General features: G+C 43.2%; 1 protein-coding gene across 1 annotated transcript in view; it reads left to right on the top strand.

The window, feature by feature from the left end:
• Positions 1-589: 589 nt before the first annotated feature.
• The window catches only part of ESRRB (estrogen related receptor beta), a 120007-nt gene continuing 106484 nt past the window's right edge, over positions 590-14112 (top strand). The window contains exon 1 of the mRNA XM_026057138.1: positions 590-746. Coding sequence (XP_025912923.1) covers positions 628-746 — 119 coding nt within the window. The 5' untranslated portion in view covers positions 590-627. The remainder of the gene's footprint in view (positions 747-14112) is intronic.

Below are 14112 nucleotides of genomic sequence, written 5' to 3' on the forward strand. Positions count from 1 at the left end.
TGCTGCGGTTGTGAAGGGTTAAATGATGGTGACTGAGAGCCCTGGCTTCTCCTGGGGGATAAGGACTAGCCAGAAGAATTGATTGTCTTGGTTTATTGATCCTTCAGGAAACAGCACTGAAGTGATAATGCTGTTCTTGCCACTTTGAGACACTTTGTAGCAGAAGCATCCTCTGTTTACCTAGGATAGTGCAAAGGAGGAGCTGCTCTGTTGCTAACTCAGTCCAGAAAAGCACTGTGCTAGACATGTGTTGAGCTTACCACTTGTCTGTCTGTTCATGGGGAGATGTGCATGTGCAGAGAGACAACTCAGCAAGTGGTGTTGTTTTATAGTGTGCAGTGGAGAAATGGCTGTGAATGGGCAGCTCATGAGAGTTACAATACTGCACCTTTTCTGGCAGTGTCTTGGTCTGTAGTCTTGGTCTGTAGCATTCTATAATCTCAGCCTATAATGTCACAGGGCCACTGTCTCTCCCATCTTTTTCTCTCCTTCTCCCTTCCTGGCCAATTTGCAGTCACGCCCCAGCTGGACTTGCTTCTAAATTAAAGTAGGATGGTTGAGCTCTTTTGAACCTGTGAGCTCAGTGCTAATTTCTAGCCGCCTGTGTGGGCTGGTGGGGGCTGGCTTATGAAACATCTCACTCACTTTGCACTGCAGCTCCAGATCTGCCCAGGGAAGTCTGGCATTCCTCTCTGGCCCCAGGGCAGCAGAGGTTGCAGCACCCACCTGCTACAGGAGCCTGCTGGGTGAGCAGTGCTTTTTGTCTGCTTGGCTACACCACCCCTATAGATGCATCAGGTGTCCAAAGAGCAGAGCATATGGAGTGTCAGCCCTAAGGATCTGTGGCATGCTTCTGCAACCATGACCCTGGGGGGGGGAGGTGGGAGGCACATATTCCTGTCTGTGTCTGGGCTCTGGGATTCTCCCTGGTCCTTGCAGTGCAGTGGGCCAGGGGAAGCCCTCCTGCTGTTCCCTCTGAGGCACCAGATGCAATCAGTTTGCAAGCTGGGCTTGGCTCTCAGACTTAGTTGGACCGTTGCTGATGACTACAAGATTTGGGCTCTCGGCTCTAGAATTAAAAGAGTAGCTTGCTAATCATGCTCCCCATCTCCTTTTCTATCTGCTTTGTACATGTGTGCTTTGCACCCTTTCTTTTTCTGGATGCTGTGCTATGAGGAATCTCAGACAGGTCTTCACAGCTTCCCATAGCCAGGTCAGAAGGCCAGGAAAGCTCTGGGACTGGTTGGAGGGTGTTGCAGAATCTTGCACAAAGCCAGGAGAGGCAAAAAGCTACTATGAAATACTTCTTTATTAAGTCAGGGCAGTTTATATATAGAGATACGCAAATAACTTGCAAAGCCATTTAATTACCCTATATATCATTTCTGCACTTCAGCCCCTTYGATGTTGCCAACAACTTTGTTGCTGTACTTGATGTTTTACTTTACATCCCCATCATATGAAAAGGAAATGATCATGAGAAAAATTGCACTTTTCATTTAAAAGACCACAAGGTTTCAGGGAACATGCAAAAAACAACGCACCTCCTCCCAAAAGAGGGGATGGGAGGAAAGGGAAAAAAAGAATAATCACCAGAGTATCACTTAGAAAAGAATTATGCTTATTTTGGGACTTGATTAGTAGCTGAACATTTGAGGCTCACAGTACTGGGTTTAATACTGTATGCAACATTGTGTTTGGGTTACAGCATGTAAAATTATTATCTATGACTTAATAAATCTCATGCTCTGACTGCTTCCACTTCTTTTTAACTAGCTCTCAGTCTATGGCTCTGAGTTGTTAACAGCCGCTTCGGCTGTTGCTGCCATTGTGCCCTCATTGTTTGTATCATGACATGTTCCCTGCTGTTGGGGCTGCTGCATTTAGGCATGAGACAGCTTCTGTCCCAAAGAGCTTACAATCTGATTTAAGACGAGACTACCAGAAGGTAGAGTCAGTCATGAAGTCAAAGGCTAGAAGGAAGATGAGGCTAGAAGGAAGATGAGGGTAACCAAGACAGGAATTTGTGGTAATGTATTGCTGCAAGTGTGACTTGTTTTGAGTGCAGGTGGCTTTACTTACTGTGCACTTAACTATAAGATACAAAAAAAAAAATAGCATAGCCCTTTATTTTCTGTGTGAAACCTGCCTAATATTTTGCTTGCAAAATTAGCACCTCCACTTTTGTAGCTAAGCAGAGCTCTCTGCTGTATGTTCGCTGTACTTTATACTTGCATGTGTTTCTTCCCCTTTTAAATGCTGTAGTCATCCTTTTCTCTTAACAAAGTGCTCTATAGGGAGCAGACTTTAAACAAACCAAAGTAAGTGTTTTTCATATAACACAAAATTAAACTGTGGAATTTGGCTTCTGCATCATTCAGTAGCAAAGTTATGTATGGATTCAAAAAGGTACCAAGGAATTCATGGAACATATGGACTCATCAGTGGCTTGTACACATTATGGTCTAGAGGGAACTGCCTAAGCCACAGGCTGCCAAGATCCTGATTGTGAGGTCTGCAGAGGTRTAACAAGGGGAAGAGTGGGGAGAACATTCTCCTTTCTTATATTCTTTCCCTGGGCACGTGCTGGTGGTTGCTATCAGAGATAGAATATGGGACTAGCTGGCTTTTTAACCTGAGCCAGTATGGCTGTTCTCGTGACTTCTGTTGCAAGTGGAAGCTCTGCTGTCACTCTGCGTGCACATAGCTGAATTGCTTGTTTACATGACACCCTGTTACAGAGATGCAGCATCTATATTCTGGGGCACCTGATCTTGCTTACCCTGAATGTTTTTCTACTGTTATAGCAGTGTGCCCAAAGCTGTGGAAGTCCCTAGGACAGATAAGCTAAGGCACTGTGAAAGCAGCAGTGAAGACAAGAATGGAGCCAGGGAGTGAGGCTGAGCTAAGCACAAACAATGCTTCCTGAATTTATTCTTTCTGACTGTTACTGTGTGACTGGTGTGGCTCTTGTGGTGGAATTTGCAGGGCAGAAGTAGGCCCAAAAGGAAAGAGACAATGGGTTAGAGGATGCTTTTGGGCATTTATGTTTCAGACCACATTATGCAGCAGCTGTGAGCTTATTTCAAGTAAAAAATCCTCTGCTCTGCGTTGCATGAAGGTTTAGTCACCTGATGGTCTATAGTTTGGTGGTGTGTTGAGTCAGAGAAGGTTTACATTACTGTATCACAGGTTGGTGAAGGTCTGTTGAATTAAATGGGAACTGCTCTGTGACACCCAGCAGGGCCTTTGCCAGGCTGATAGTTATTCCTTGTAACTTCAACCATGGCTTCTGGCTTCATCTTTCCTACTTGTGAGTGAGAGGGAGTGATGTGCCTGTGGTACCTTCCTTCTGCAGTGAAGCATCTGGTTTTGAAGGTGTTCCCAAGGCTCTTGGTTGCCTAATGGAGGAGGCATTCAGACAAGTACAGGATATTTTGCCTTTAAGATAAGGGTCCAGTGTAAGAAAGAAGAAGGACCATAAATGTTCATGGACCCAGTGGTCTCATGAAGTAGCCTGTTGTCCAGTGCCTACCCTGCGAGCCCACAGCACCGACGAATTGCTGTTACTGTTGAAAACAGTACWTTGGTGTTTTGAGATTTTTCTTAGGATTTCACGGGCCTTTTCCAACACAGCAAGCTGTAAACCTGTGTAAACTTGGAAGCTGTCTCATGTAGTTTTGTTGCTTAGTGTATGTCTTCAGTAAAACATGAGTGCCTTGGGGCTTCTGAGCAAATTTAGTTTCACAGCCCATAACTCACCTTTGTAGTGAGAGGACAGTGCTGCACTGTCTTTTGGGAGCTAGAAAAGGCCAGGTAAGGGGCAACAGTGGCATTGCCCTTTTGGGAAAGGGAAGAAAAGAGACCAGTTTTGTTGACTTTGAGGGTAGCCATGATGGAAAGAAAGGGCAAGAGGAGACACTTTGGGGATTTCTCTTTCCTTTCCATAACTGTCTTTGCTCTGCAAGACAGAACTATGTTTTCTGCCCTAGTTCTATCCTTTCCATATATTACACCTTTCGAATTACTTTGCTAGGGTTGGCTGGTTCATGCACATGTGAGTATATTGTGTTTTTCAAGATAGTCCTTCTGGGAAGGACACCATGAAGCAGGATATGGAGGTACTTTCTCATCTCTGTATGCTGTTAGCACATAAATCCCCTGCAGCCTGGCCTTTGCTACCCCCACCTCCTGCTGACTTGGTGCATCCATCAGTTCAACCATAGCGCCAGCAGAGCTGTTCATCTGCAGAGAACTTTACAAGTGATGAGTTGCCCTTCTTCTGTGTGGGGAGGGGATTAAACTACTGCAGACTCCACTGACTAGTGAAAGGGAGAATCTTGTGTCACACATTCAATCAATCCTTGAAACTCAAGGGATCGTTATAATACACACAGTTTTCAAAATACCTGGACTCCCCACTTGATATTTTTCTCCCACCGTATCTCCACTCTTCTGTTCCTTCACCCCTGTTTCTAGATTATTCCTTGTGCTTGCCTCCTATCTTGCTTCAAATTTAAATTGTAATCTTTTACATGTTTGTACAGTACTTYGCATTGGTAGATACTGACCCACATAGTGGGTACCAAATTGTGGTACCCATATTGTAGGTACAAATGGCATCCACATTGTGGGCAGCAAACCCAAAATCTTTAATGCTGAAGTTCTGATAAGTACTCAGACCCGATAAACTCATGACAGGCCTGGAGTGGTAGGGAACCATGCTACTTTTCGTTCTCTATCCCAGCCAGAAATATTCCCAGTTTTCCCTTTTTTGAGCCCATCTGTAACGTGGGGCAATTATATGACTATCAAGACTGATTTGATATTGTACAAACATCTTTTGTACCATTTTTCTATTTAAAAGTGGACCCAAGCAGGAATTTATGCTGCTGGTTTCCATTCATCTGGGAACTGCTGCAACTTTGGTAAAGGCACATTTCTGAGAAGAGAGAACTCAAGCTGCTAATTTGACTGTAGGAGTTTATTTCTGGAATGCAGCAGTGTTTCGCCAATGGAGCAGCTGTCCTGGAAACAGTTACCACATGGGGTCATTTTCCTCTCTGTGTATAATCGACAAAACCACCCCAGTTAATCTGAATCCTTTTAAGTCTTCTAAACTAGACCGCAGGGAGTGCGGAGAGGTCTTACAGGACTCTGACCTCTTTCACTTCCTTCTACTATCATTAAGGAAGAGAAAAATACTCCTGCACTTAAATGCCCCTTAATGGGGAAGCCTGTAATCTTTTCTGAATATGGAAAACTGTTTCTATCAATAATATGCTACTGATTTGGGGAGGAGATGTTGATCTTGTATTTTCTATGGCATATTTCAGGATAGTAACTGTACCTCTCCTAAGCTTCCCAGCTATTCTAGGGTGGAGAATCACAGCAGTCAGAGGTGGGAAAAGCTTCTTAGGTTTTAGTCTTTTTTCTTATCTTATACTTTGCTTAGCTTTGCACAGCTTTTCTCCATCCCCATTCAGCTCTGGGGTGACAGTTCCACAGCTTGATCCATTCCACTACCAGAGATTTTTTTTCCTAGTTGTTCAGCTTAAATTCTCTTTTTTAATTTATTTTCTCTAGCTCTGTCTCATGTTGCCCAGTTCCTTCCTCACTGTTTCCACTCTTCAATATTTCTTGGAGATAAGCATCCTGTCTCCAAATCCTCTTTTGCTTGAGTAAGCTCTATGGTTTTTTTGGCACCCTGTCACCACCTCCCATCAGTCTTTTGAACTGCTCTATAATTTTTATTGTGTTTCTATTGAAAAGGTTCTGCACTTTGAGTTTCATATTCCTTTCCTCATCTTAAACCTGTCTTCTAGGCCAGGGTGCAAGGCCTCTCACTGGTAGTGACTTTTCATGGCAGGGGGACATTCCCTCTCCCTTGAGTCTGGTGAAGGGTTTGTTTCRAGGGGCCATCACCTGGTGAGTCCCACAGCTGTGACCTGGGCCAGCATCACTGTAGTCCCGATGGATGCACTGCTGGTGCTCTGCAGTGGAAGCCTGCATCTCCCATGGTTTAGRGGCTGGTTCTTTGGAGTCAGCTACTTGAAACAGAGAACACAATTACCCTGATGGCTGCTGTCTCCTCTTCCCCCAAGCTGTGCTAATGTAGCTTTTCAGCTGAGCAAGTATGACTGGCACTTTCTAAAAATTAAGTGTCATCAAGGATTTTTGCCCTGACAATCAGTAGTTTCAGGAAGTGATTTTGAAAAAAGAGCCACCTCACTGAATTCAGCTAGATTATTTAAGAGTTTAATTTCAGAGTAGAGAAAACTAGAAAATATTCAGTGGATGTAGAGTTTCTTTCTCCTTTTCTAACTTATCTGCCTTTCCAGGTGAGTGATGAGGTGAACATAATTAGTCCTGGCTCACCCTTACGGAAAAGTAGAATCTGGAAGGCTGAAAAAGTTGGTGTGATCCCTTTGGAGAAAAGGCAATGTAGATTTTCCTTACTGAGAGCCAAGGGACAGTTGGTTGTGACAGGGAAGTATGCTTTGTTAACGTTGTCTTAGGAGCTGAGGCTGAGGTTTGAGAGACGTTGCAGGAAGCAGAGGTGATAAGTTGATCAGTTCTTAACAGCAGCCTAGTATGACAGGAACCAAAGGAGGAGTTGGAGAACTGCAGTGTGTGGGTTTAAGAGGCCTTCAATAAGCAATAGAGGAAAAATAGTAAATTGTAAAGTAATGGAGAAGAATAGAAAACTACTGTCCCAAATACTATAATGGAGTTGTTTGGATGGGACATGGCTATACCCACCTGAAATTAAAGGAAGGATTTGTTTGATCTGTTGAAACTGGAACAGTGTCTGGCTAGCCAGAGCTTGTGAAAACTGGAAGGACAAAGGTTTTCCTCTGCTGTTTGTGAGGATGTGTTATACAGTAGAACCCACAGCTTGACTTCAGGCTTCCAGTGCGCACACATCATAAATACTTACGTAGTAAGAAGGGCAGTCCTGGACAGACAGGCAAATATATTGGGACTGACTGACTAGCAAACAGCTCACTCTGCTCATGAATGTCGTGGATTTAAAAGATGTATTTATAGTAATAGTKCTCATTGACAACTTTGTGAAGCTTGACTAAAATTTTATAAAAAATAAAACAGGTCTTTAAAAAAAAATCTCCTTTTGCTCACCCCCACCCACCCTAAAGATCACTGAATTCAAGACATGGACAGATTTAACTGATCATTCTTCCTCTTGTTTATGATTCATGCACTGCACAGCCCACAGTGCTTTATACACTCTAGTAGAGGAGGCAGATGTTCTTTGGCAAAAATGGGCAGTTTTTCACAGAAGGGTTACCATAATGTATAAGAAATTGCTGTATGAAAACCACATATGATTCTTCTTAACTGAAGCTTATAGGGAACAAAAAAGTATTGGATAATAGTGGTACAACACTAACACTTGTTAGTAAATGGCTTTAGCAGACCAAAGCAAATACTGTCTTTGTACACATTTGTCTTGTTTCCTACAGCTCCTAAAGTACCAAAAGGAATCTAAACAGATTTTAACACAGCCCCATACCACTCTGAAGCTCTAGGCTTACCTACATAACACAGACCATTAAAAATCACAGAGTAATTTCAGCACTGATCTGGCAACTTTTCAATGAGCTAGATTACATCTTCTAGAGAGATATGAAGCCTTGATTTAAAGACACTGTGATAGAGTATTGAGCGTACCTCATGGTAAGTTGTTCCAACATTCAGTTCTGCTGCTTAAAAACAAAAACTCACTCTTTATTGCTAACTGAAATTTGTCTAGTTTTGGATACCAGGAATAGTCTTGTCTTACATCCTTTTAAAGCTAGATTAAAGAACTCTCTTCTATTATATTTTCCCCCACTTACAATTAGATCAGGTCACCCCTTAGCCTATTCTTGGAATTGAATTTATTATGCTTCTCCAGTCTCTCATTGGAAGGTTTTCATTGCCAGCAAGTATTAGTGTGACAGAACCATGCTTTTCAGTTCAGCAATTTATGTCTTTCCATCTCATTCTGCCTCAACCATGTCATCATTTACCTACACAAAAGAGGAAGTTTTCAAAGAAAAATACCCCCAAATATAAGTGCTTTTAGGAAACCATCTGACATTACCATTGTACTTTCACAGCTGCTGTAATGTGGGAGCCACATCCCCTGTAAAGGTATCTGTGTATACGTCGGCCTACAGTAGTCCTGCTTGTGGTCAGTTTGGATTAAAACTAACCTTCCGGCATTTTTAACACTGATCAGCTCCTCAGTCTGGACTGTACAAACACATGCCCCAACACAAGGGAGGGGGCAGGATGAGTGTGGGAATGAATGGCTAGGGGTGAGGAGGAGGGTGGGATCTCCTCTTTCAGAAGCAAAGGTGGCTTAAAAAGACACTGCAGCTACATAGAGAGACTTCGTTTTTGTACAATCTGATTTATAAAACCCAAACTTTTAAAGGAAACAAGTAAGGAAAAACCATGTGGTTTTCTGTTACTCAGATGTAACAAATGCATGCATGTTGTTTGTATCAAATAAAAGGAAAATCTACCCTTCTGTGGAGGGAAAGGAGAGATATGATTCTTTCACTGGTAATTTTAAAGTGTAAATGTCGTACCAAAATCTCCCAGAGAAAGAAATGCAATACGCTCTACGTATGATTGAGCCTTTGAGCTTTGCCATACTGTATGTGGTAGAGTGTAGTTGTATTGCTTGAGGAGGAGTTTGAGGAAGAAATCCTGGCTTGGATACTGCTATGTTCATACTTCTTCCCTTTACCCAGGAATGGGTGTTAAAAAACGAGTTACTTTAAGCAAGTTTTGCAGTCTGAAAGAGAATGAATTTCACTTGAGGCCGGGATTCAAGCCTACTGTTAGGGGTATGAGAGGGTCAATGTGAGGGTCAATATCAGAGGGTCAATATTGCTGCTTTTTTGCAGAATTTTAGGGTATTTAATTATTTCTTCCCATGTCTGCCCCTGCCCTGCCTGTTATAATGCCTTGAGAAGGCCACCTCCTTTCCTCCCCTTTGCTAGGACATTAGGGTTAGTCAAAATCAGACCCTGTGAATGGATATATTAACAAAGCCTGTTCATCATTATCAAATGCCGGTGTCCTGTACATCCATGACTTTACCATGAGTTGCTACTTTTATTCCAGTTCTGTTAAATTCCAATTTTATTATCAAGAGAGCAATTGTAAGTGCTTTACCAAAGAATTCTGCTACCAGTTGATAGATATATTGAATTGATAGTACATCCACTATAGCTGTATCCCTTAAAAGAAAATACTTGGATTATAAAATCAAGGTAATAAGGGCTTCATGTATCAGAATTGCAGCTGTTGAGGTGAAACATGCCCTTCTTTGTACTTTCTCGGAATAATGCGATTGTTTATGATATGGCTAGTCTAAGATTTATGGAATTAGCTTCTTAGGTAGTATAAACCGGCACAGCTGCAGTGAAGCCAAAGGAGCTCTGCCAGTAAACACCAGCTTGCAATTTGGTCCTTGGTGTCCTCAGATAGATGTTTCCTTGCTTTTAAGTGGTCAGGTTTTGTATGTGTTGTAGGTAACTACAGGGTTGTCATTTAACAACCTTAAGCATTGTTCTAACAGAGAGTTTTCCTTTTAGACTATATCTAGATAAAGGGAAATAATCTAATCATGTAAGCAGAATGCAGTTGAGATCTGAACAAAAGTGTGTGGTGGAAAGATGGTGGCAAACCCGATTTGAGTTGGTGTCGCAGCATGATGGATCAAGAGGGAAAAGCAGGTGGGTTGCAAATGTTGGCCTTTGTATGAGGCTTCTGTGTATGGAAGAAGCACATCGTGAAGCAATGAGGTAGTGCTCCTGCTCTATACGGCTCTGGTGAGACTTTCAACTCTGAGCACCAGCAGCAAAAATGCAGAGTAAACTTGGAAGGTAGTAAGAGAAGAACAACAAAAATGATGACAGAGCTGGAGGGATTGTTTTTATGAGGAAAGATCAAAAGAACTAAATGTGTGGAGCTTGGCTGAGTGATGACTAAGAAGGGAACATGAAAACTGCCTACAACTGTTTGAAGGATATAAACACTAGAGGTGAGCAAACGGCAGGGAAAAATAGTCTGTGAATTTGAAAGTCGTTTTCAGTTTGACCATGTTTCCACCCTTTAGTGTTCACTTTCTGTTAAAACTTGTGCAACTGAGCTTTACTGAAAACATTTTCAGGGAAAAGAACACTTATATAGTTCAAATGCTTCATTATCTGCAAGGGAATTCTGAAATGCAGATTCAAGTTTAAAATTTGAAATTTGCTTTACTTTTATATAAGTCACTTAATGTGTAGTACATTGAGCTAATCAACAGTATGAAAATTGCCTGTATGCCAAGTCAAATATGTGGCTGAAAACTGTTATTTCAGTTTTGGTACTCATCTGCTTCCCTGATGGAATACTTTAGTTAACTGGGCAATGCAGGATAGGTTTCAACTGCTTTCTGTCAGCTTTGCATAAAAAGGTGAGGCATTTGCTTTTGTTGACAGGCTGTACTTTATAAGTGATATGATTTGCATGTTGATCTGTTGGAGGGGTATTTTTTTTCTTTGACAACAGTTAAGTGACTTGATGCCAGAATATACGCATGTTACATATATAAGGGCTGTGGGTACAGTTTTATGAAGTTTTCCAGATGTGCCTGTGCAGTGTAAGGGAGATCTTTCTAGTTTGTTCATGAACAATTCATAAGCCAAGAAAGGTGATTTTAGCTCCTGTGACTCTCATGGGCAGTTAGAGCGATTTGAATTAAAAGGAAACCTCAGTATGAGTATTAAGAAAATGTTGTGTTAATGGTGAAATTCTCTCCTCTGGGAGGTCCAGTTGTCATATAAAGCATTTGGGCCAAGCACTGGAAGTGGATGTTGGGCAAGCCTCAGGTGAACTGACTAATTTGATAAGTCATTTTCAACTTTGGTGTTATGTGAACTCAGGCATTATAACTTCTGTGATAATACTTGTCAACAAACTTTTCTAAGCATCTTTTCCTGTTAATGCAGGATTGATGTGTGCTGCCCAGCTAATGACAAGAAATATACAGTGAGCTGTATAGACACGCTCTTTAAGAAAATGAGTCTCTGGCAACAACTGTGTGTGTGTATGCACGCATGCGTGAATGCACACTGTACACAGAAACTACAGGCATTGACCTATGCAAACACACACCAAATTATGGTTTCCTATAAACAAATTAGCATGCTTTAAAAGGTGAAAAGCTCTATAAAATTGTCTGCCCTGTTGTTTATGGCATGAGCGGAGGATGCACTACATTACAGAGGAGCTCACATTTCTCTCTTCGCCCCCCCTCTCTGAATGGACGTGTGCTCCGTCCGTTTCACCATTGTTCCTGCCAGCCCGATCCCAGCAGGGGTTCCCTAATTAGCAATCTCTTCATTTCCAATCAAAGCACAAAGCGGCCCCAAAAGCCTCTCTTTATGAGGGAGCTGAGCAGTGGCTGGGGACCTGGAGTGGGATAATTGCCTTCGCCACTGGCAGCAGTAAGCAGCCTGGCTAATTCATTATTGTAATAACTTTGCTTGTCCTTGGGGAGGGGGGGCTAGGGTGAGGAGGACTGAGCCTGGCGGTGCTAGCTGAGGACAGGGGGAAGGGGGAAGCCAGCCAGAGTTGAGGTAGAAGATGGGAACAATTGGCAGGAAAGGAGAAACTATTTCAGATTTTTCCTCTGTCCCCCCCCTAAATAATTTTGGGGGGGGGGTGTGTTAATTTGTGACATGGCAGCCAGTGCTTCCTGAGCTAGCCTGTTAAGAGAACCCCTGTGCTCTGCCCTTGTCATGTTTGCAGGGAGGGCTGTCTAGAAAGCTTGTAACTTGGCTCCAGGGCTGCTGGGGAGGCCAGGGTTTGGTGGGTGAGGAGGGCTCAGGAGTTGCCTCTCAGTCCTGGTAGGAAAAGTTGATGCTCAATCACTGAGATAAGATCAAATAACTGAGTTGCTGCACCTAGCAGTTTGTGGCATTTACTGATGCACAAGAAGTCACCAGTGCTTGTATCTGGAGTCTGCACGCTGTATTTCTTTGACAGAGACAGGAGCTGGTGAGTCCAGTTGCAGAGCTCTGTTTTTATCTATTGTCTCTTTAAAAAACCTTTAACCACTTGCTTTCATGTGGGCTGCAGCTTTGAATTTGCTGGAGCTCTGTTGGCTTTTGGTAGCAATCAAGGTTCTGCCATAGTGAACTGACTGCTAGACTGAGACGTGAACAGCTCCTGGAGCCGCTGTAGGAGGTAGGCAGCAGTGATGGTTACTTCTTACTTTTAGGGAAGTGTCTGTGGTGTGGTGCAGTAAGTTGATTAGGTGTTTGTCTTTGAACTGCTGAGTGTTTTAAGTAGGTAAGACCAGCCATATATTTCCAGGCCCTCTGAGTCTTCCTTTTTATTTCTATGTCCTCACCTGAGATTGGTGTGGCAGGGTCTTGGCTACTCTAGCGGCCGAATAAAATGGCTCCTTTTCCAGATGCCTTGGAGCTGTTTTTGCTGTGTGCGTTCATTGAGTCCAAAGCAGTTAGGTGGCAAATCCTTTGATTCCCAAAGTTGTAAAATACTTGCTGGGAGAGAGATGTTGGCGTTGTTCTGATTCTTGTGACCATCGCTGTTGTCCCGGCTGCCTTGTGCTAGTTGCTGTCTGGCAGGTTTCTCCACTTCTAGACCAGACAATCAGCCTCTGGGAGGCTGTGCTGCCTGAAGCTGAAGGAGCACCAGCTCAGTGAGCTGACAAGCAAGAACAAATTTCCTCTGACCTGTACCAAGGTGCATGAGCAGTGCGTCCCAGGAGTAAATATAAGTCTTCTGGATTTTTTTATTTGTTTGTTTTGTGACTAGTGTTGTAGTCCTGATTGCCTTGTCCTGCTTGCTGTGTAATGTAAACACCATACAGAAACTAAGGTTCAAAAGGACCAATGACTGAGTATAGTGACTATCAATGGAGATTTCAATCACTTGCTATGTGTCCTGTGCCATTTCTATGCTTCTGGATCCTATTTGTCTAAGGATCATTGTATCAGTAATGGGGGAATAGCACGACTCTCAGCTTGCCCAGTTAGTGAGTTGCAGCAGTAACAGCATGTGGGGTTGAGGTGAGCTCAAGTGGGTAATCATGTCTGCTAGAAATGGAAATATCCCCATTTGGATGTTTATGGGATTCTGCAATGTGTGGTATGTCCTGCCCTTGCTTTGCATTTATCCTTCCAGCCCTTAGAGAACACCTTAACTGTGTGGGAAACATGGTGACCAAGGGTTAGAGTCAAAGACTCAGTGGCTAAAGACTTTGAGTCGTTTCCTTTCCTGATGTTTCCATCTGCTCCAGAATGAGGATAATATTGAATCCCCTTCCTGACAGTTTAGGAGGCTACAGATCTTAAAGGCCCTTTAGTAGATGAATCGGGGACAGGCAGTTCAAGGGGCTGGAAGACAGCTAATATATAGCATGCTGGCATAGGGTTGATGGGGTGCCAGGGTATGGCCAAGGGTGGATGAATTGTAGTAGCAATGGGCTGTTTAGTCTTGGCTTCTCTTCTTTACTTGTAGTCTGAGACCCTAAATTGTTGCATTGTTAGCAATTGCTTGTGGAGAGGTAGGAAATCGTGGCAATGGGCAGAAGAGGGAATATTAATGATTCAATTTCCAGCTGGGTTCCACTCCAAGGCCTCGCTGGGTGATGTGCGTTTTTAATCATAACAAACCAGAATGAGAAGGAGTTGTTTGCAGTGAGGCAGGCCTGCATGTGGAGCCACAGAGTGTGACGCCAACTTGCGTGCCTCTGCCTGCTGCTTGGAGGAGGCAGAGTCACACACGGCTGCTATGCTCGAGCGCCACCACAATCTAGGTTGGACTGTGACCATGGTAAAAACTGAATTGCCACTAGAAATGGATCCAGAGAGGAAGTCTAGAAACTGTCTTGAAATGGGCTAAGCCTGTTGACCAGAAGAAATCACTGTATTAGATTGGAGCTTCAGATCAAAAATTGCCCTGATCTGTAAAGGGCAGAAAAATGATTTGGGACAGGTTTCCCATAGAAACCACAGAAACGAGAACCCAAACAGACTCCCCTCAGCAGTGGGCAGATTCCAAGCTGAGCCAGGGCTG

The sequence above is a fragment of the Apteryx rowi genome, unplaced genomic scaffold (assembly GCF_003343035.1).
Source record: "Apteryx rowi isolate R43461 unplaced genomic scaffold, aptRow1 scaffold_137, whole genome shotgun sequence".
Taxonomy (NCBI): Eukaryota; Metazoa; Chordata; class Aves; order Apterygiformes; family Apterygidae; genus Apteryx; species Apteryx rowi.